The 23674-nt window shown below is 41.6% G+C and overlaps 1 protein-coding gene and 1 pseudogene across 2 annotated transcripts in view; both read left to right on the top strand.

Annotated features, from left to right (window-relative positions):
* The window catches only part of XPO7 (exportin 7), a 39452-nt gene that overhangs the window by 6776 nt on the left and 9002 nt on the right, over positions 1–23674 (top strand). For both annotated transcript variants that reach the window (XM_089912891.1, XM_089912890.1), the window contains exons 6-21: positions 991–1095; positions 2723–2888; positions 4746–4819; positions 6603–6722; positions 8446–8592; positions 9355–9527; positions 11857–12050; positions 12501–12606; positions 14909–15044; positions 15561–15634; positions 16802–16885; positions 17810–17870; positions 18285–18393; positions 19367–19473; positions 21758–21846; positions 22585–22692. In XM_089912891.1, the coding sequence (XP_089769017.1) occupies positions 991–1095; positions 2723–2888; positions 4746–4819; positions 6603–6722; positions 8446–8592; positions 9355–9527; positions 11857–12050; positions 12501–12606; positions 14909–15044; positions 15561–15634; positions 16802–16885; positions 17810–17870; positions 18285–18393; positions 19367–19473; positions 21758–21846; positions 22585–22692 (1853 nt within the window). The remainder of the gene's footprint in view (positions 1–990; positions 1096–2722; positions 2889–4745; positions 4820–6602; positions 6723–8445; positions 8593–9354; positions 9528–11856; positions 12051–12500; positions 12607–14908; positions 15045–15560; positions 15635–16801; positions 16886–17809; positions 17871–18284; positions 18394–19366; positions 19474–21757; positions 21847–22584; positions 22693–23674) is intronic.
* LOC111169027 (mitochondrial transcription rescue factor 1 pseudogene) lies at positions 2896–4739 on the top strand (annotated as a pseudogene).

Raw genomic sequence — 23674 nt, 5'->3', positions numbered from 1 at the left:
ATTGGAACACTTTGAACCTCTGTGTAACTTAGTTTTCTGTTGGCTTTTTTTTTTTTTTTTTTGGTTGTCATTTAAATCAGAAAGCATATTTCTGTTACCATTCCTATTTGAACTTAGAAATAAAATTAAGGGGGCATTCCATAACTTGGTTGTCTATCAGAAATCTTGCTGCATTTTTTCTTTAATGTGCCAAAAGCAAAATGAGCTCCCTCCTGGTTGAATTGAACAGTATATAGAAGAGATTTAAGCTTACAGTAAATGGTTGGACTGAAATTACTCTAGGCAACCTTGAAATTCCTTTATTGCACTCATTGAGTACCTACTATGTGTCAGAAATAGAGGGCATACTAAAGAAGTAAAAGACTTAATCCTTGACCACAAAAACCTTTAAAATATGACGAAGAGACAAGAGCAGAGGAGTGAATGAGAGACGAATACAACCACTTAAGTACTCACTTCTGTGGTATAGACTACATGTTGAAATAGGTTAGAGAAGGAAGAGAGTATTACAGGCTATCGTCTGTCTTAAGTTCATGGCTGTTAGTCAATGACTGTTTTAGAAATTTTGTAGTAACTTCAGCCCTGACTGGATTGTTTACCAAAACCCAAGCCTTGCTACTGTCTGGTTTTGAGACTAAGCCACAATACAACATGATAGAAATTATTAGCAATGTCTTCCAACAGTTTGTTAAATTTTACCTCCCTGAGTGCAGAGGAAATTAAAATTTTGCAGTGGAGATACTCACCTCTCCTTCTGTCTTCCCTCTGTATGCAGTAGAGACATGATATCCTGGCTAGCTGTTATTAGCAGCTTATTGTCATCTGCAGTCTCTCAGTAAATATGGTCTAACAGTAACTTAAATGTTTAAAATGTATTTTGTTATTTACGTTGGTCTTATTGAAAATCCTTCTAGTTTACTTGAAGTCTACATGAAAATTTTTTTTTTGCAACTAATTCTAAAACTTGCGTTGGTTTGTTTTTCTGCACAGGCAGACACCACCCATCCTTTAACCAAGCACAGAAAAATAGCCTCTTCTTTCCGAGATTCATCGTTATTTGATATCTTCACTCTTTCTTGCAATCTGCTAAAACAGGTGAGATTGTATGTTGGGACCTGCTTCACAGATCCTTTTGAAAGGATGAGAATAAGTGGGGGCTTGTTATGACCCCATGAGAGTTTATGCATCTCTTTAATCATCGTCATGTCTCACGTAATACATATGTCCGAGCTGTTGAAGAAACTTACCAAACTGAAAGAAAGAATTGTGATTTCCCTATTTCACATCTATTCCCCTAGGTAAAGAGCAGTATGTGAACACTTATCCCATGCTCCTATTTTAAAGGAACTAGTTTACCACAAAGTTTGAGGTTTTTCTTGTTTGCTTTTTTTATATCCACATAAGATCTTCCTATGTGGAGTAAAAGCATCTTCACTTTATGGTGTTTGGATTCTCAGTGCTTTGAAAGCAGTCTCAGACTACATTGTTAGCATACTAAAACTAGGCTGGCTTCCCTGTCCCCTGCTGAGTTACAGGCAACAAATAAACAAGCAACATCTGTAAGGAAAAGTAGATTTTGAATTTTTAACATCCACTTAGACTTCATAACCTGAAGGGGTAGACAGTATCACAGAAGGAAATTACCAGTTTTAAAATAGCAAGTTGGTATTTCATTTATTGATAGACTTGAACTGAGGAAGAAATGTTAACTTGTGAGTTCTACACACGTATAACCATGTTTGGATGCTTTGTCGCTCTAGAAAGCCAAATGGAATTAGCCTCTGGCTTTGTGTTCATTTGGGGGTTTTTTGTTTGTTTGTTTTCTTGTTCTTGTTCTTGTTCTCATTTTCCAGTGTGTCTCAATTGTAGTATTAGAAGCAGGTTTGGATTTTTCTTTTGTCCCAGTTAATGATGTCCATCTTTTCCTTCAGTTACCTAGTTTTGCTTCAGAATTCCCAAAAAATTCTCAGTTTGGGCAAGCTGCCTCGCAAAAGCTGTTGTAGCTCACAAGCTGCCTCGCAAAAGCTGTTTCTAGAGGGGAAAAGCTTTTGAGAAAATTGAGCCTTGAAACCTCCTCTAATACTGATTCTGTCAAAAACAATGAGCCAGCCAGTCACTGAGGTCACAGCTGGTAGAAATTTGAATCTCATAGTCACCGTAGCTCTGGACCACTCTTGAGCTGTAGGCCGGTACACTGCTGATGAATAAATAAAACTCAGTGGTGATTTTGTTCTGATTGTGGTTTGAAAGATTTTTGTTGATGCTGGCTATGGTAATGTTAAAAAGAGGAAGGAAGATAGGGCAGGGTGTAAAATTTACTAGAACTCCCTCCAGAGTTTAGTCCCAGCCCTGTCTAGAAATAATAAGGATCTAAAATTCAAATAAAGTAACCAAACATCCCATATTGCTTCAGAATTCACTGTGGCCACGATGCCTACAGCATATAAAGAGTAAGTGTCAAAGGGGGAATTTCTTTAAATACCAGCTTCATGTTTTTATAGTAAATATGTTTTCATAGTAAATAAGGAGCTAGGAGTTTCATAGTGATGGAAGGACTTTGAAGGTGATGGAAGTGCAGCATCTTTTGGGAGAGAAACGTCACTTGACTGTTGGAATACCGCCCTCCTTTTCTGGCTTAGCAGCCTCCTCGTAAGTCAGTCTGGTAGCAAGCTTGGAAGAGAGGAGTGATTGTTTGGGGCTCATTATGTGGTCATTTTTACAGGCTTCTGGAAAGAATCTGAACTTGAATGATGAAAGTCAGCATGGCTTGCTGATGCAACTGCTCAAACTCACTCATAACTGCCTAAACTTTGATTTCATTGGCACTTCTACTGACGAGTCCTCAGATGACCTGTGCACGGTACAGATTCCCACCAGCTGGCGATCAGGTAATACAGTCGCGCCCTCTGAAACAGGTGGCCTCTCCACTCTACCTGGAGTCTGCAGGGTGGTCTCAGGAACCCCTGGCAAATCCCCTGCTTGCTCTTAGAGAAAACTTAGGATGTCAGTATGGGTCTTTTTAAAGTCAGAGAGAGGCTGTTGGAGGATCCTCCAGCCGGGGAGAACTCTTTAATTACTGGGTTCCTGGCGGATGTGAGTTTGACCTTATGTTAATCACCTAGAGACTTCTGCTATCTTACTCATTTGAGGGAATTTCTAACTTTAAAAACAAAATCAAATAAAAGAACTTGTGCTTATGCTTGGTATTGTATTCCTAAGGATAAAAATTCTTGCTATGAACAGAGTTCTGATTGTCTTAAGTTGTTTGAGAATCAGAAGAATGAATCCATTTCTTAGAGGAGCTAAAAACAAGTGCTTAAAAAAAAAAAAAAGAACGGAAAACAAAAAGCCCCTATTAGCTTATCACTTTCAAATGAAATAAACATTCTGTAAGATAAGAAAGCAGGAAGAGGTGTGGAGTCCTGCACTCGGCGAAGCCATGGGGTGGGGGGGCGGGGAGGGGGGAGAGGCGCTGACATACAGGTAACTGCGCCCCTGCCCGGCGTGCGGTGCCCCCTGTCCGCTCCCGCTTCTGTTGCTTCACAGCAAGCACATGGGAAATACGGGCAAGGCGAGCTCCGGTCCCCCACCCGCGCTCCTGCCAGGTCTCCGCGTGAGTCTCCGGCGTCCTGCCCCAGCTGGGCCAGCTCGGGACGCCCCGTGGATCCGGGGGCTCTTAGGGGCCTTGCGAACCCGGCGGGGCCGAGGCCGTCTTCCCCTGGGCCCGGCCGTTCCTGTTGGCTGCAGGCGCGAGCTCAAGGACGCTGGTGTCCAGTTTCCCTTGACCTTGAGGACCCGGGAAGGTTGTATGAGCCATGGCTATGACTAGCGTCAGATTGCCCAGCAGCGTTTTAAGAAAGCCAGATGCCTGGATTGGGCTCTGCAGAGCGCTACGAGGGACACCTTCACATAAACACTGTGCTTCCTGGAATCGATACTTATATTTGTCTAGTACCAAGTTAAATGCTTCCAATTATAAAACATTTTTCCATAACATTTTCTCACTGAGACTCTCAGGGCTTTTAATATCTCAAGAATATATTTTCCCATTTTCCATAAGACTCAAAAGTAATGTAAGCTCTAAAAAATCCACTAAAAAGACTCTGCAAAAAGTGGAAGATGAAGGGGACTCTGATGAAGAGAGTGAGCATCATGAGATGAGTGAGCAGGAAGAGGAGCCAGAGGACGACCCCAGTGCGGTCAGAGAGCATAGGGACCTGGGCAAAGTAGTGCAGTCTTTCCGATATGATGTTACCCTGAAGACGGGCCTGGATATCGGGAGAAACAAAGTGGAAGATGCATTCTACAAAGGTGAACTCAGGCTGAACGGGGAAAAATTATGGAAGAAAAGCAGAACGGTGAAAATGGGAGATACATTGGATCTTCTAATTGGAGAGGATAGAGAAGCAGAAACAGAGACAGTGATGAGGATTCTCCTGGAAAAAGTGTTTGAAGACCAGCAGTGAGAAATACAGAGTGGTGTTACGGCGGTGGCAAAAGTTAAAATTGCCTTAAAAAAGTACGCTCAAATAAATGGATTGCTTTTTAGCGATAAAGCTGCTTTCTAGTGGTGTGGGGGAAGGGGCCAGGTTAAAAAGAGGACGTTTTTATTAAAATAAGGTTCTCCTACCAAAAAAAAAAAAGCAAGCCAGCAGGAAGATATGCTCCCCGATGACTGTGTAGCACCAGAGTGTGCCAGCGGCATTGTGCAGACATGCTCAGTAAAGTGCTCTTTTGTCTTTCAGCGTTCTTAGATTCTTCAACTCTGCAACTGTTTTTTGACCTGTATCATTCCATCCCTCCTTCGTTTTCACCTCTGGTGAGTCAGGACCACAATTTCTATTTCAAGAACGTAGCAATGGTGAATGAGCCTTATGTTCATTTTGTTGTACAAAATCATAGGAGTAAAGCATAGAAATACTAGGGTTAGTTATCTAGCCTTTTGAGATAAAGCTTGTCACCTAAAGGTTCTCACAGTAAAGTCTTAATTCCTTCTAAATTGTTCCTGGGAATTCCTTGGCGGTCCAGTGGTTAGGAATTCACACTTTCACTGCAGGGACCCAGGTTCAGTCCCTGGTTGGGGAACTAAGATCCCGCAAGCCGCACAGTGCGGCCAAAAATAATTGTTCCTGTCATTAATGACAGATTGCTGCAGATGTCAAGCTCTTTCGGTCTCCCTTTGTATCTGACTTTATACTATACCTCAAATTGACACAGGCTAGAATGTGGGGAATTCACCTTATATTGTCTATTTGAAGATTGTCAAGACTTAAGAAAATTTCTGAAAATCCCTCAAGCATATGTTACATAAGTGCTAAATGGAAGCTGTATTGGGAAGGCATACTTGCATACTTATCCTGAATAACATTTGAAACCTCTTGGGAATGCTGCATTTCTCCTTCAAAGCAATAATTAACCTCCTCAAATCTCAAAATTCATTCAGGTCCTAAAAGGCGTTGGTCTGATATTTCAGATTGTTGGTATAAAATACCATTGTACAAAACATGCAAAGAAAATACAGTAAAGTAAATGGGTGTTTTGCATAGTTTTTCTGCAGTAGACTACTTTCCTGGTAGTAGTACTTTTCGAAATTAATGTGGACCTTCACTTTAGCAGAAACATGAGTTCATGTTTTTTGTATCGTTAAGTTTACTTCAGGAAAAGGTAACACACTTAAGAAGGGTAATTAATGAAAGGACTGTTTGTAAAGGGGTGGGCAAAATTAAGGGAATCCAACAAGGGGTGGTGATGTACACCCCCTGGGGCTAGCAATAGTGGGGAGCCTCAAGGGGCAAGAGAAAGAAACCCTGGAGAGAGCTGAAGCTGTGACTTAGGGGAGGGCTGTTCACCAGAGGTAGAGAAGCTCTGCCAACCATGGCCCAGCTGGGGATGGGGAGGGGGCTCCTGTTTCTTCCTGCCCTTGATCTCCTGCTGGTACTTTCCAATGGTTGAAGCCAGTGAGAAGCAAGAAGGCAAGGGAACTTGGCTGTTGTTAGTCAACAGAGGTCGGCTTCCCAGGGAGCAGAGCAGGGAGGAGAAGGGCAGAAAATAGATCTGGAGGGGCAAACAGAATATAAATATCTAGCACAGTGGGGAAAGGGGAAAATGTTTTCATTATAAAATCTGTTTTCTTTAGGGCACAGATTGACTTGGTTATTTCATTATAGCACTACAGAGCAAAGGCTGATTAGCCAAAAGGCCTTAATGAAACAGAAAAAAAACCTAAATCTAAAGCATTATTTAAACTATGAATTGCTTGGTATTTTCAAGCTTTAAATATATATCTTAAACACAAATCAAAGAAGCCATCAGGGTGGTCAAAGAATAAAACGTAAATGAATTTCCAAACTATGGATTTAACTAGTTGTTACAATCAACCTGGATCTGATGCTCTTTTTATTTTTCTTTTAATAAAGCTGTTTCAGATATCCTAAGCTACATCCCCCTTGATCGTTTTTTTATATCGTTATAATGGTAGCAGGGGTTGAAAGAACAGCATTAGTGCCATATGTAAAGAAGAATATTTACAGCAGGGGAAAGGGTAATGAAAATAGCTATACAATCTTTTTGATCATTTGTGTTTGGGTTGTGCCCTGCTTTAGGTATTATCCTGCTTAGTACAGATTGCCTCAGTTAGAAGATCCCTGTTTAACAATGCAGAGAGGGCCAAGTTTCTCTCTCATCTTGTTGATGGTGTTAAACGAATACTGGAAAACCCACAGGTAAGATTTTTGAGAATGTATTTTTATTTGTGTGTGTATATGTGTGTATGATTAGTATATGCCTATCTGTTATGGCTCCAAAGAAAAATCAATCTAGAGGTCACACTTAGCAGAAATCATAGAAAACAGTTCAGTCTGTTTAAATCTTCAGAAGATTTAAGTGAATGTATATTTGTAGATTTAAATAATACTTACCCAGAAGAGGAGCTTGTATCCTCTAGCTTCAGGAATGTAGGAATTGTGGGAAGGGATCCCCTTTGGTTGTTGTTGTTGTTCATTTTTATTGGCGTATAGTTGATTTACAATGTTGTGTTAGTTTCAGGTGTACAGCAAAGTGCATCAGTTATACATATACATATATCCACTCTTTTTTTTTTAGATTCTTTTCCCACATAGTCCATTACAAGGTATTGAGTAGAGTTCCCTGTGCTATACAGCAAGTTCTTATTACCTATTTTATATATAGTAGTGTGTATATATCAATCCCAGTCTCCCAATTTATCCCTCCCCCTCTTATCCCCTGGTAACCATAAGTTTGTTTTCTACATCCGTGACTTTACTTCTGTTTTGTAAGTAAGTTCATTTGTACCCTTTTTTTAGATTCCACATGTAAGCGATATACGATATTTGTCTTTCCTTGTCTGACTTACTTCACTCAGTATGACAATCTCTAGGTCCACCCATGTTGCTGCAAATGGCATTATTTTAGGGAAGGGATCACTTTGAAGGAGAACAAGGACAGAGCTAGTCATCTTTCCCAAAGAAATTAAGAATCTAAAATTTGTTTTTTGTTTTCATTTCCATTTTTTTGAATGTACATTATTTACCTAAGTGTATAGGGCTACATTTAGGTGGGAGGGGAGTTATTTCTCGTTCAAATATTTATTCCATAACTCAGTTGCCCTTTTTGTCTTTTTCAGTCCCAAAGACTCAGCTAACACCTCCTTTTTTTAAGTATTTCTTCTTCACACTAGAAAATATCATAAAAACAGTTCACTTTTAAATATACTCTGTTCTCTCCCTCTTTTTAAAAATTCATTTATTCTATCAACAAATTGTACGGAGCCACCTACCATGTGCCAGGGATTCAGTGGTAGCAAAACAAAACCTGCCCTCCTTCTCTAATAGAGGAGGACATATGTAAGGAAACAAGTATGCTGGTGTAGTATGCAAACAGATGAAAAGTGTTCGATATAAGTATATAATAAAATACATAAACATACTAATATAGGAGTATGTTTATTGTAGCAAAGATGATATAATATATGAAATATTTGTGTAACTTTGCTACTGTAGTTTAGTTGTGCTTAATGACAGATTTGACAGATGTGAAAATAAAAATCTCATTACTTTTCATTTGATTGGTGGGAAGCAAACAGACCAGTCACATCTTAGATCGTGCCCATTTTCTGCCATTAATCAACTTTACATCCCTGGGCAAGTAGTGTTGTCCTTCTGGGCTTCTGTTTCAGGCTTTTCCAATTGAGGCTAATAACCCCATCTCACAGGATGATGATTATGGACAGATGAGATAATAGATGTAATAATCCCTTTTAAAAGTGACTTTTTTAAAAATTGCTTTTAAACATTATACAAATGTGTCATTCTGAATGATGACCTGCAGCAGATTCCCCCCTCTCCTCATGCCATCCCAGATGTCATTCGGGAAGAAGTATAATGAACCACATTTTACATTTTATTTTCCTCCCTGTGCTGTCACCAGAGTTTATCAGACCCAAACAATTACCATGAGTTTTGCAGACTACTGGCCCGATTGAAGAGTAACTACCAACTGGGAGAACTAGTAAAGGTGGAAAACTACCCTGAGGTCATCCGATTGATAGCTAACTTCACAGTGACCAGCCTACAGGTTTGTCTTTGATTGCTTGTCCCTTTCTTCCTAAACATTGGAACCTCTTCTCTTACTCACTGGTCTTACTTAACCTTGTAAGAATTTTTTTCCCTTGGCAGAAGTGACTGTAAGTATAGGGCAACCCTGCACAGAGCGCTTACTATTGCAGCCTACTCATTCACATTACAAAAGTTCAAGGAGTGTGGTCAGAGGAGCATGAGGGAACTGCAAGAGTGATATTTAGATTCAAGACTGGGAGAATTCCCTTGTAGTCCCCCAAAAAAGGCAAGATTGGAACAGGGAGCTGGGCAGAAGAGTGAAGAGAGACTCAGCGCCCTCTCTTTCTTAGTTATGTGTAGGCAGTGGTTCTCACAGGCGATGGCTTGCATCAAAATCATCTGGGGAGCTTGATGAGAAATGCAGGTGCTTGGGTCCTACCCCCATAATTTCTGGCTCACTAGGTCCAGGTTGGAGCCTTGGCGTCTCTGTTTCTAACAAGCTGTCCACGAGATGCTCGTGCTACTGATGTTTGAGAGCCAGTTACTCAGCCAGCTCAGAACAGCTCTTGTCACTGGATGTTTAATCTCTGAAATACCACTAAACACATTAGACTAGTTGCCATGCACAGAACAAAGCCCATCAAAGTTTATCCTCATTCTCTCTCTCTTTTTTTTTTTTTTTTTTAAGATAACTCTTTATCCTTTGTGTCAGATGGCATGGGACTAACGTATTATGTACAAAAATGAGAACTATGCCTCCTACTCTCTTGGTTTTCCTTAGCATTGGGAATTTGCCCCAAATAGCGTGCACTATCTCCTGAGCCTCTGGCAGCGGCTGGCAGCCTCCGTGCCATACGTGAAAGCCACAGAGCCACACATGCTGGAGACTTACACTCCTGAGGTCACCAAAGCCTACATCACATCCCGTCTGGAATCTGTGCACATCATACTGAGGTAAGGAAACTGGGCCAGCCTCCCTCTTTCCCCACAGGTATCCTGGCGTCCGACTTGCCAGAGATCAGACACCCATTTGGCAAAAGCGTACTTGATATGAGTCATAATGGAGCTAACACCATAATGGGTATTTTTTTCACGTTAGCACAATAGCTGAGGAGAGCATAAAGTCCAAAAGAAGAGTCTTTCTCTTTAATATCCTATTCATGTCCCTTCTTCACCAACCATAGCAGTATCTTTGAATACAAAGTATATCAGTATAATGTTTGTCCTTGCCAGTGATTTCCTTTAAACATGAGAGAAGCATTGATAAGCTATAGATGACAACAGTGTAAAATATAGGTGCTTAATGTGAACTTCTAAAGAAATAAGTAGATAAATAAGCTACACAATCCAGAGCTTACTAGAAGATGTAAGAATTCCAGGCAGCCGATCACTGACTGCGTTATACTGACACATGGTTTCTGTCTTCCTTGACTACTAACTGGACCAGAAATCTATAGTAAAGAAATGTCAGACCCTTTAGAAATGACCTATGTAAAATGGAGTTATTCTAGAGACTTCCCTGGCGGGGAATGGTTTAAGACTCTGAGCTTCCTGCAGGGGGCATGGGTTCGATCCCTGGTCAGGGAACTGAGATCCCACCTGCTGCATGGCGTGGCCAAAAAAAAAAAAGAATGAGGCTATTCTTTGTGTAGGGACTTATCTGGTATACTTTTTTCATTGGCTATTTCTCAGGGGAATTTACTTGGACTCTGAAGGTTTGGGGTGTTTTGGTTTTTTTTTAACTCAGATTCTTAATTTGTTCAGAATCAAATACTTTTTTTTTTTTTTTTTTTTGCGGTACGCGGGCCTCTCACTGCTGTGGCCTCTCCCGTTGCGGAGCACAGGCTCAGGACACGCAGGCTCAGCGGCCATGGCTCATGGGCCCAGCCTCTCCGCGGCATGTGGGATCTTCCCGGACCGGGGCACGAACCCGTGTCCCCTGCATTGGCAGGCGGACTCTCAACCACTGCGCCACCAGGGAAGCCCCAAGTACATTTAATTGTCATAAGAATTATAGTCTCAACTGTTTATGACTTGAATCATTTCAAAATCTGAGTATTTGTGAAGCCCGTTGGAAAGCACTGTTCTGTTAGCTTCATAGTTTCTATTCCTGAGGACTCAGCTAGTTTCAGCAAGGCCATGCTGGGGAGGGTTACATGTATGGGCTCTGGGCCCACGTAGCCGGTTAATAGCTGTGTACTCTTGGGCACAGTTGTAATGAGGATTAAATTACTGTGTCCCGGCCTCGTGTGTGGGTCATGGTAAACGCACAGCTCTGAACTGCTTGCTGCTGTGGTGCTGCTGCTGCTGGGCTGTCATACGATGATGTAACAGTACATGGCGAACTTATGGTAAGACTTTCAAGTCTGGGAACCAGTGGATAAGGCAAGACCTAGTATAGAGCCACAGTGCCTCATCTGCATTTCTGAAATTTAAGATGTGAAAATTAATTTTTCTCATAAGTTTGGCACAAAACTCATTTGGTGGCAAAACTTGACATGTTCTGATACAAGACCATTTATAGTCTTTTTTTTTTTGCGGTATGTGGGCCTCTCACTGTTGTGACCTCTCCCGTTGCGGAGTACAGGCTTCGGACGCTTAGGCTCATCGGCCATGGCTCACGGGCCTAGCCGCTCTGCGGCATGTGGGATCTTCCCGGACTGGGGCACGAACCCGCGTCCCCTGCATCGGCAGGCAGACTCTCAACCACTGCACCACCAGGGAAGCCCTATAGTCATTTTTTTTTAACTCTACTTCGTTTGACTATTCATAATATTTATACATTTTGCTACAGGAATATTGTATTTGACATGCCACAGCCCAGGGAGGGTTCATATTACATGGTAGAAGCATCATAATGCCTCCCTAAAATCTGAAGATTTCTGAATTCCAAAACACATCTGGTCACAATGGCCTCACACAAGGGACAGGTTACTTGTAGTCACAAAGTTTACTATAGTCAGGAACAAACAACAGGCTGAGAACCAAGAGCTTTTAGGGGTGAGAAGCATAGGACTGAGAGGATCATGGCAGACAAATGTTAAGCGACTGGGAATTGGAAGACTGGACACCAATGGGCAGAGCATACCTACGGGAGACTGATGCTAGGTTGAGACACCTGCCTTCCACCTGTTCTTAACCTTCCTTCCTTGGTAAAAAGTGGGGTTGGGATCTGGGCCTCTACAGCTGCACGGGGTGGATAAATGGAGAAGGAGAACTGCTGTGACGGAGAGATCAGTAGGCATATTTTAAGAGAGCGCCTTCCTTCTTCCCTTGGGAGTAGAGATGGACTGGAAGACCCCCTGGAGGATACAGGTCTGGTCCAGCAGCAGTTGGACCAGCTGTCTACAATCGGGCGCTGTGAATATGAGAAGACGTGTGCACTCCTCGTGCAGTTGTTTGACCAGTCTGCCCAGTCCTATCAGGAGCTGCTCCAGAGTGCCAGCGCCAGCCCCATGGACATTGCAGTGCAGGAGGGTGAGTGGACAGTGGGCTGGGCCTGGCAGAAGGTGCTGTCAGCACGCTTTCGCTCGTCGCTACCTCTCTTTCACCTTTCCCCCCAGAATTCTTCCATCATCAGTTAGCTCCATACACACAAAAGAATATTTGATAATAAATGCCACAGGGAACTAGGGAGGAGCACCTGAAATCATACCTGCAGCGGGTATGTTTAAGAAAGTACTGCACTGTAAAAATAACGACCCTGTCTGATAGGGGAGCCTTGGTTATCTAATGAATTTCGCCCTTGGCATCACCCTTACCGGAGCAGAGGAGTTAGCTGTTCTCTGGAAGAAAAGTTAAACTTTATGACTTTTTCAGTTTCTTGAGATTAAGGAATCTCATAGTAAGAAATGAACCTCACAGTGTGGAATTTCTTCATGAAATGATCACTGGTGGTGACACTAATGGGTCTTCTTCCTGTTGCAGGAAGGCTGACGTGGCTGGTTTATATCATTGGTGCAGTGATTGGTGGCCGGGTCTCTTTTGCCAGCACTGATGAGCAAGATGCTATGGACGGTGAGCTTGTCTGTCGGTAAGTGCTCCCATGGAGGCTTCCTATTTCACTGCTATGACCCTCTCACCCCCTTTTGGGTTGTGAGACCAGGGAACTTGACATGCTTCTGTTAGTGCATTTCTCCCCATTTATAGAATATAAATATAATCTCATGAAGCTGATTGCCCATGAAGAACTGTTACAAGTTCAAATTCAAACCTTTTATTAAGTACAGCAACAACTATGCCTGCAGTCCTTACTAAAAAACCATCTGCAGTAATTCAGCAAAGGAAATGATGGACATAGAATTAAGCATATTGGATACAGAGTGGAGAGTTGCTTTTAGTTCTGTTTAAGTGCAGCATCTCAGAGTTAATGAAATGTGGACTGCTTTTGCCTTACCCGAGTAAGTCTAATAGGAAGCTGTGGGTCTTCAGCTATCCCCAAAGATGGAATTACAGAATTTCTACAGCCTTTCAGATCTCTTGACCATACACTTTCCCTCATACAGAATCTCAAGTTACTTCGTGTCTGTGATTCTAATCTTACTAAAAACCTGTAAACGAGCATTTAGTGATTTCTGAAACTTTACTTAACATAGAAATAAAAAGGCAGGACTTTTTAACAGCCTGCAGAGGTTTTCAAACCTTTTCTTCAGGACTCTTTACCTTCTTAAAAAGTATGGAGGCCCTCAAAGAGCTTCTGTTTATGTAAGCTATATCTATCGATACTTATTGTATTAGAAAGTAAAACTGAGAAGTTTTTAAAATATTTATGAATTTGTTTAAAAATAACAATAAGCCCATTTCATGTCAACATGTTTTTTTGTTGTTGTTGTTTGTTTGTTTTTTGCGTTACGCGGGCCTCTCACTGTTGTGGCCTCTCCCGTTGCGGAGCACAGGCTCCGGACGCGCAGGCTCAGCGGCCATGGCTCACGGGCCCAGCCGCTCCGCGGCATGTGGGATCTTCCCGGACCGGGGCACGAACCCGTGTACCCTGCATCAGGCAGGCAGACTCTCAACCACTGCGCCACCAGGGAAGCCCCATATGTTGTTTTTAATAACTATTTTTTCAGAAGAAGTGAATGAGAAAACTGGCTTTGTTTTAATGTCTGGCATAGTAGAAGTCAGCTGGATTCTCCTCTCTGCTTCTGCATTCAGTCTGTTGTGATATCACATGTCTTACAGCCTCTGGAAAACCTCACTGCACCCCTCATGTGAGAATGCGAGTGAAAGGGCAAATAATGTTTTAGTATTTTTATGAAAGTGGTTTTGTTACCTTGCAGAGAACTGCTACCCTGAAGGGTTCTAAACTTTCAGATGCTCTCCTTAGAGATAAACACATTTTAACATGACGCCTTAGAATTTATTGGTCCCCAGACATTTCAATCCATAATTTTTATTCTTATTCTGAAAATCCCCATTGGTCTCTTTCCACCCCCACTTTATCTATCAGATGCCTATCTGCCCTTAGGTGCCTTAATCCTGACTAAAGTCTCCACGGCATATCACACTGGCATTTTTTGAAGAGTTGATCAAAGATTTAATAAAGATGAAATCCAATACCTTTCTGATTCTGTAGCCTGCTGGGATACTGTGTGTCATAATATAGATTGAGTTTAGACAGTGTCTCATATTCTGGTTCTCAACTTGAGTGTTCCAACACGATGAATGAGTCCAGTTCGCTCATGATGTCACAAATAGTTTGTTACCTATTTTCACTATCAAAATGCCAAATGACTCACTTGTAATCGCATCATTCTTATTCATCCCAGCATTCCAGTATGCTTTCTTTTGAGGGGATGGGTGCAGGGAAGAGGGATGAAGTCACAGGTAGCATATCTGCTCTTGGTCCCTGGAAGTGTTACCTGCCTGTGAACATCGTCCTTCATGTGTCTCGTTCCTTTTATGGCTCCATGAGAAAAAAGATTGAGAGCCACTGGTATTTAGTCCAATTGACCTCATTTTATAAATGAGGAAGTGGGGCTCAGAAAATAAATTGCTTTACTCAAGGTCTCACAGAAGTTTCAAGGATGACCATTACCCTGGTACTAGTGTTTTTTCCACTATTTTTAAGCAATTATGAGTTCTGCCTCCATCTACAGTCTCAGGCGACTGGAAGTTTTAAACATGTAACTGGTCATTCATACTCCTCGGCTGAGGTTCCTGTAGGTCAGAAATGGAGAATTTTGTTCCCTCAGTGGAGCTTAGAGCCTGCAGAGAATGCCTTTCCAATAGGTTGGGTGAGGAGAGGGGACGTGTGCCTGTTTCAGGGGAGGTTGGTTTTCTGCAGTGACCAGGATATCCTGCTGTTGAGAGAATCATTGCTCTTCCACCTCTAGGGTGCTCCAGCTGATGAACCTAACAGACTCTCGCTTGGCTCAGGCGGGTAACGAGAAACTAGAATTGGCCATGCTGAGCTTTTTTGAACAGTTTCGTAAGATCTACATTGGGGACCAGGTGCAGAAATCCTCTAAGGTAACAGACTCTCAGTTGGCTCCATTTAGTTCTCACTTCTGGTTGTGGCATTTCTGACTAAGAGAAATGACAGAGAGCAGTTTAGATACAATCTCCAGATTTCATGTATCGGGATAAACCAAATAGTTCCTCTTGGTCTGTAGAATTTGGGGAGACTCATCAAAAAATTGGGTCCATTTTTCTAGTACTTCATGTGCTTAATAAATGACCAGTCAAAACATCTGTTGGTCTCCCCCAAATTGGCAATTCTCAGTCTCTGTACATGAGTTGATGTTCAGAACAACAAAAGGTTTTGACAGTCTTTTTGTAATTTCAGGGTTGAAGATAACTCAGCATCTATCCAGTATTTAGTAATACTTAGAAACTAGCTCATTCCTTCAGTAAAGACTTCCCCAGCATTGTTGTCCATTTTCTTCTTATATCTTAGGCTCCTGAATGAGGACAAAACAATACTGGGATATGATTTTTCTAATCCATATTTTCTGGTTACTTTCTCTTCCCTAAACACACGACCAGCTGTACCGCCGACTCTCAGAAGTTCTGGGCTTGAATGATGAGACCATGGTCCTAAGCGTCTTCATAGGAAAAATGTAAGTGTTTTGGCTTGCCATCAGCAAGAGTCCCTTGCAATCCTGTTGCAACTGTAAAATGTGATCTTGGCATTGTGCTGCCAGTGCCTTGGTATTCCAGCATTGATCGTTTGCGTCAGAAAATTGTGCATTTGAGTGTGTGACAAGCTGTGCTTAGAGATATGGCCCGGCCCCAGAGCATTCCAGGCTTGTACAGGCAAGGATTTCATTTTGTTCACACGGAATCTCATCTACAGCCTCTGGAATCACGGGGGAAGCCCTGCCATGGCATTAGCAAAACAGACCTTCCTCCCCAGCGATTGGTGCTCAGCTCCTCACCAGATCACCCTGCTGCCAGGATGCCCAGAGTGGGCTTTCACTTTCTGGCACTGATTTCCACTAGGTGTGCCCCCAGGAGCAGAGCCCCACTCTAAAACAAGGCTTACTCCTCTCAAGAAGCATAACACCCTTCGAGAGTCTTGAATCTCCAAAATCTAGTGCTATTGTTTGGATTGTCATCAAAGTTGGAGCTCCTGATTGGCCCTTTTTTGTTTTTTTTGTTTGTTTGTTTGTTTGTTTTTTAAGTTATGCCCCTTTGTTTACATTTCCCCCTTTTTCGGAGCTCAATTTCTCAAAGCACACATTAGGAGCCAAATAAATATATTACCCAGGGCTGTGTGCAATGTGACGTTTTGCCTCCTTCCAGCCATCCCAATCCTAAACACTCGTACCCATGAGCTGGTTAATCATTTAAGATGAAAAAAGCAAAAGGGGCCTAAAGGACTCTGCCAGCCAAGAACCCAGAAGCAAGGGCTACTAGAATTCTGCAGCTGACAGTGGATGGTGCAGGTGCAGAATTGCATACGTCTGCATGTTATCACTGCCGCAGAAATCTCTTACCCTTGCTGCAGAAATCAGCCCTGGAGTGCCCCAGAATTCCAAGGGCCTGGGTATGGGCCAGTGTAGCTTTGGAACCAAGTAGTGAAGATTATCTGAAGGATAATTTTTCTAGTCAACCAAATGTAAGTACGGAGATTTTATACCCATTTTTTGTGGTTGTGATGTCTGTGAATTGGTGATGCAGATGTGTGGTGATTCTTGATGGATGATTTTCTTCTTCTCCCAACTCTCAAAGATACCAGGCATATCAAAAGTGTCTCCTGCTTTTTTTTTCTTTTTGTCCTCCAGCATCACCAACCTGAAGTACTGGGGCCGTTGTGAACCAATCACCTCCAAGACACTACAGCTTCTCAATGACCTCTCGATTGGATATCCTTTTCTAAGCTGGCTTCTGGGCGAAACAGGAACTGTGGAGTGCCACAGTCTTAGAAATCATGGCCTCCTCCATTTCTCTTTTAATTTAGCTGTATGTGTACTTAAGTATCTTCCATTCTCATAGGAACCAAAGACAATACCCAAACAGAATCCAGGAATAATTCCAGACCCTAAAAAATGAGCCAACCGACAAGCTAATAGTCTACCACAGATTTATTCCTGTCTATCTCTAAGATCCAGAAATACCCAACAGGTCTGTCTGATAGGTACACACTCTTTGTAAACAAGGTTTTAGCATAGGTGGCAGCAAAGTCCATCTGAATTTTTCTATCAGCTTATAGGTAGAAGCCGCCTGATTACAAACTTTGCAATAAAAGTAGCCACTGCACTTCCTCTTGACTTGGACTCAGTCTGCTGTAAAGGTTGAATTGCTCTAAGACAGCCTTTCACAACCAGGGGTCTGCAAGAGAAGTAAACCCTATAAAAATGATCTGAGTGACTTTTTTCTCAGTTCTCCCAAAGATCATACATAGCTAGTCTCATTCTAAATGCATAGGAGAGAGGTTAATTCACCACACAGTGGATGCCTGACGTGGGCTTTAGGGCTTAATTCTCTCTTAGAAGCCCCATTGAGAAAAGCTACTCTAGGATATGATGATTCTTGGGGGAAACTGCTGAGTTTTATCTCTTTTCTTACAGATAGGACTTTGGTGTGGGTATTCTCTCACTAGTCAGTTAAATTCTGCTTAAAAGAGAACACCTGTTTTTCCCATTTGGCAGTGTTATACTCAGATGGTTACGAAAAATAAGATAGCTGGGTATGGAATTCATAGTACTCTAACCTGGAAAGTGCTCATCCTGCGTTAAAGACTCTTAGTTTGCATCACACTTTCCTTGACCCTCTCCCTTTGTCTTTACATACAGTAGTGTAAGGAAACTAGTGAAGCTGAGTGCGGTACAGTTCATGCTGAACAATCACACGGTGAGTGGTTGAGCCCCTCTTCCTGGTTCTGCTCTCCAGCCACACACACACACTCTCTCAGCAAACAAGGGAGATGTTTAAGTTGAGCTCGTCCGCGCTGCTGCCGCCAAAGGCTGTGCCCTGACTCCTGTCACACTGCCAGGTTACACTTACTGTCGTGAGAGCTGCTGTTTGGGATCCAGATAACCTGAGTTATGGTGAAGTCACCGACTGTTACTCATATGGAGATAAGTTAGTTGTAGGTAACAATAACAATAGTTTTTTTAAAAAAAAATTTTAATACCCCTTACACCCTTAAGGAATGATAATAGAGCCATTAGCTTGAAAGGGCTCAGTAATTCTGAAATTACTGGCTAGCATTCTACCTCTGACCCATGTTTTTATCTTTTTAACTTGTTTTCTTTTTTTCAATAGAGCGAGCACTTTTCATTTTTGGGTATTAACAATCAGTCCAACCTGACAGACATGCGGTGTCGAACTACCTTCTACACAGCACTTGGGCGTCTCCTCATGGTGGATTTAGGTACTGCAATAAGTCCTAGAGGCTCGTGAAGTAATCTGGCATGGTTCTAAATTTTCACTTGAGGCTAGAAAACTAGATGTGGGGGAGGTCTTTTTTGTTGTTTCAACAGTAACAAAACTAGCTGAAATAACAGTCTGATTTCACCAAGAACTGATCATGCTATCATGGTCCCTGTAACTGGAAGAGAAAAACAGTATGAGTCTGAAGCTTTCATTTGATGTGCAGTGGTTCTAAAATTCTATTCATAATTCTCATCTATAAAATAAGGGAATTGAGAATTCCTAAATGCATCTTGTTAGCCAGATAATCCCCTCCTCCCACACTGAGGTGCAACCCACCTGAGCCGGCCAGCACTCCTCAGTACCCACTTCACTGGCACATGTGAACCAGGAGGGCTTAGGCACCTTTCTGGCTCTGGTTGTGATATTAGCAGTTTGGGCTCAACTTATAAACTGAAGCTTAATAGTATCATAATTTTTTAGCTATTTAAATTTAATCCTACTAAAATTACATTATAAAACCTTCTATATTTACAAAAGATTACTTAAAAAAACAAAAAGAAAGGTATAAAAAGAAGGGCCTCCACAAGCGCCTGATTCAAGTTCAAGTCTCATCTAGCTCGCATACCCCAGCCTCAGTCCCTTCTCAACTGACTGTAGTTCTCAATTAAGGAAACATAAGCAACATGGTACGTTGTACACATCAGAATCTCCGATATTGAATCTCAGTATTAAAAAAATTGGGGCATTCCAGGACTAGATGATTTCTGCCGTGATGATTTTTCTAGTTTAAAAATTATTTCTATACATACATTTTATTCTGAAATTGCTACTAGTACCTATTGGGATTATCGAGGGACCCCATCTGAATTATCCTTGGGTCTGCTCATCTGTCATACCATCTTATTTTCCGTGCATACACAGCCTTGCATTTTTTTCTATTGGGGTCACACCCCGGCTTGTTTTCCTTGCAGGAGAGGATGAAGATCAGTACGAGCAGTTCATGCTGCCGCTCACAGCAGCGTTTGAGGCTGTGGCCCAGATGTTTAGTACTAATAGTTTCAACGAGCAAGAGGCAAAGGTGAGTCCTTCACCCACTGACTGATCAGCTTCTGGTTGAGGGCAGTCCCTGAGAGAGACTAGATTGGGCAGCACTGCAGAAAATAGTGCTTATCCATAAATGTCCCACTAATTTAGCTTTTTACTCAATCTCTTGGACTCCAAGGATTTTGAAATAGAAGAACCAGGGTAAGTTTATAAACTCTATTTTTATGTTAAAGTGTGTTCTTAAACAGCCCTTAGGATTTTTTATCTAAGTTTTTAAATGTATTAGCATCAAGTTATTTTATGTTTTCTCATTGCCTTTTTAATCTCTGTTGTATATTTAGTTATGCCCCCTTTTCATTTTCAATACTGCTTATTAGTGCTTTCTCTCTTTTTTCTAGACGACTTGCCAGAGATTTGTTACTTTTTGCTTTGTTTTAGCTCCATTTTATCTGTGTTTTGTATTTCATTCATTTCTACTCTTTATCTTCATACTTTTTCCTTGGTGTTTATTCTGTGGTTGTAACTTCTTAACTTTTCAGCCCTTCTTTCCTAATGTAATCATTTAAAACTATAAATATCCCTCTAGGTATATTATTCCACAAGTGTTTTTTGGTTTTGGTTTTGGTTTTTTTAATTGGCATAAAACTTACTGTCTTAGCCATTTTTAAGTGAATGGTTTAGTAGCATTAAGTATATTCATATTGTTGTGGAACAGGTCTCCAGAATCCACAAGTTTTGATATGTAACATTTTCCATTAGCATTCAGTTCTCTGTGTTTTCTAATTTCCATTAAGATTTCTTCTTTGACCCACGAGTCATTTAGAAGGGTTTGTGAATTTCCATACAAATGGAATTTTAAAGTTACCTTTAGTTATTGATTTCTGGCTGTCAGAATGGTCATTTCTTGGTTTTTTGCTTTCCTCATCTTTTTACTTCATGCACACCTGCTCTCTTTACCTATAGATCTCTGTACCAAAACCAAAAAACACTAGACTATTAATATTTGTAGGAGTTTTTTGCAGTGTTCATAATGACACTGATACTGAATTTTAGACCCACCAAATAGCTCAGGGGTATTGCCCCCCAAAATGCCAGACTTTACCTGACATTCTAAAATTCTCCTTTTTCATCTTTAGAAAGCCTCTTAGTTTTCTCTCTCCAGATTAGCAGGGAAGTCAGAGAGCAACACCATTTGCCCAACTCGCTCCTCTTTACTCCAGCGTGCTGGGGTCTGAGATGGGTACCATTCAAAGCTAAGGTTAATGTGGAATAGATCAATAACAGGATAGAATATCAACCACTGTCAAGGATAAGTGAGGGATATCAGTGAATATCAGCCCTTTCCCCCATCAAAAAACAAGTAAAATTAATGAAAGAACCACCTTGGCCATGAACTACAACCATCACCATATCTCTGTCATGCCTCATATAACAAGTCTTTTAGATTGCCCATGTCTTAGACTTAAAATTGAGCTTATGGTTATCTGTTCAGGAATAGAACTGTTTGCTTAAAGCAGACTGTTAGCAGAAGTGCAGACATTTTTGATAAATGAGTCAGGATACCCAACTGTGCCTACTGATGACTGTTAGCTTTTGAAAGTGCTTTTATTGCTGTTCAGAGCCCACTAGTAAAAGTTCTACTGGGAAAGAGGGCACTGGATTTGGAGTCTTGGTGTTGTAAGTCCTAATCCTGGCCCTCTTGCCACCTGCCAGCACAACTATGGGCAAATTATTTGACCTCATTGGGTCTCACTCTTTTTTCTGTAAAAGTATAGTATTAGTACTTTTATAGGTCCAAGATCCGGCACATCAGTCTAATTTCCAGACACCCCAACCAAAGGGCAGATACCTGTAGACTCTTGTCTTGCTTCTGGCGGAGTCTACATTTGCATTCCTGTGGCACTGGCACCTTTGTAATTAGATGTGGACCAGACCTTTAGGAATATGCCTCTTCTCCCTCTTATCGTATGTACTTTTTTGCCTTTTTTTTCCCTTATTCTTTTTGAATAAGCTTTTTTGCTTTTCTACTTTTTACATATGATTTATCACATTAATGTCTTAAAATTTTATCAGCCTCTATTTTTGCCATGATGGGCCAGGAACCATCCCTTTCTCTTGGTATAAAAAGCTTCCAAAACTAATTTTCCAAGTGAAGAGATTCCATTCTAGTATGGAAGAGATCGATTGAGAATATTTGGGAAGGAGTATTTGTTGAATGATGGGAGGAAGAATTTGATTACAGATATGTGAAATCCCCATCAGGTGGTTACAGGTTTGGTTTTTCTTGTATCTTAACATATTTTTGCCTTCTACTACAGCGAACTCTAGTTGGCCTAGTAAGAGACCTGAGAGGGATAGCTTTCGCCTTCAATGCCAAGACCAGCTTCATGATGCTGTTTGAATGGATGTATCCTAACTCAAACTAGGAGCGTACCACAGCAAGCCTTGACTGGAGTGTGAATGGGTGATGAAGTCATCAGGGAAGGTGGGGGGAAGGAGTTGTGAGGCAAAAGAAGGTGAAGAGTTATCCAGAAGGCCTGCCATATGTCTTGTAAGCTGTCATTCCACAGTGGTCCAATAATATGATGCCGCCTGCTTTGGTCACTGAGATTGGGTAATGAGTGAGGTGGCTTCTCAGTTTCTCTTTTGGGTCCCAGTTATATAAATGCCTGTGGAATTGTTGCATGGGAATTTTGCTACACTTAGAAAAGAGAGACATTACAATCTACTAAAAAAAGACAGCTGTACTAGGAATTAGAAAGTCTGACCTTACTAACTTCATAACCTTGAACAAATCACCTCAAATCTAAGTGCCTCTGTCTCTCGGATAGTTAGGTAAAGGAACTAGCTGCTTCCCTGTCACATTACAGAAGTGGTAAGAGGACAGAACAATATGAAATACATTGTGCTCCTCAGAAGAAAGGCATTATGTAAATTACAATGTGTCATTAGATGCCTATTACGAGTTAAAGGACACACATCGCTTTAGCACCTTCTGGTTAGAAAGACTCTTAAGATTAGCAAGCAAGAGACGGGAAATTAGAGAACTGTAATTTGGCAGATTGTGCTTGACCAGTGCTGAGAAATTACTGTAAGTTCTGTACCTTTCTGGATTCAGAATTCTTCCTTAGCTTTTCATTTACAGCTACCCATCCTACATGCCAATTCTCCAACGGGCAATTGAGCTATGGTACCATGATCCAGCCTGTACCACACCTGTGCTCAAGCTAATGGCTGAATTGGTTCATAATAGGTAAGCAGGGAGATTTTCAAAGGGTACAGCTGCCCTTTTATCGGAGAGATCCCTAAGATAATTTGCTTTATCTAGTGTTTTCAGCAGATTGTGGAAGATATTAAGATTCACTGCTATCAAAATCTGAAAACCTCTAAAAGATTATAGTGTATGTTTTTATTTGTTTGAAAGAAAGGTGTCCCCAACCACACAATGCCATAGCTGCATGCAGGAAATAAGTCACTTTAAAAAGAGTCTCAAGGGGCCTCCCTGGTGGCGCGGAGGTTGAGAGTCCGCCTGCCGATGCAGGGGACGCGGGTTCATGGAAGCGGCTGGGCCCGTGAGCCATGGCCGCTGAGCCTGCGCGTCCGGAGCCTGTGCTCCGCAACGGGAGGGGCCGCAACAGTGAGAGGCCCGCGTACCGCAAAAAAAAAAAAAAAAAAAAGTCTCAAGATAGCCACTCTTAAGAGAAGTGAATTTGGCAACCAAAATTCTGATTTCCCTGCCCACATGTATAAAAGTTAACATTTAGTGATGGTGCCACGTCCATCACATTCTATAGTTCACATTTCATAGAGACTATTGAGAGGGATGCAGACATGTTAGAACACTCTTTCTGCAGAAAGGGATTTGTTAGGCAGATTACAGCTGGATTGGTAAAGATTTATCTTAAAAGTGAGAAAGATTTCCAAAATACCACATTTTAGATTTGCCCAGCAACTTAGGGATGGAAAGGAAAGAAAACTCTAGCACCTTGACTTCACTAGGATTTCAGGTCTGTATCTGCCTCTTAAGGCACCCTGAGAATTAATAATTTTTAAAACTGTCTTAGTGAAGAAGTGGGTAATATTCATAGAAGCTATAGCCTCCCATGAGGCTTATAGTTAAGACTTATTCATTTATACAACAGACATTTAAGAACATCTACTCTTTGCCGCTTAGGTACTTTCATATCGATTGTGCCAGACAAAACCTCTGCCCACTTAGATGTTGCATTCTGGGG

This window comes from Delphinapterus leucas, chromosome 6, assembly GCF_059928025.1.
Source record: "Delphinapterus leucas isolate spDelLeu-1000000601 "Yukka" chromosome 6, BTC_Dleu_Yukka2, whole genome shotgun sequence".
Lineage (NCBI taxonomy): Eukaryota > Metazoa > Chordata > Mammalia > Artiodactyla > Monodontidae > Delphinapterus > Delphinapterus leucas.
Note: the sequence above shows the minus strand (reverse complement) of the source record. Positions and strands in the feature narration are given on the sequence as shown.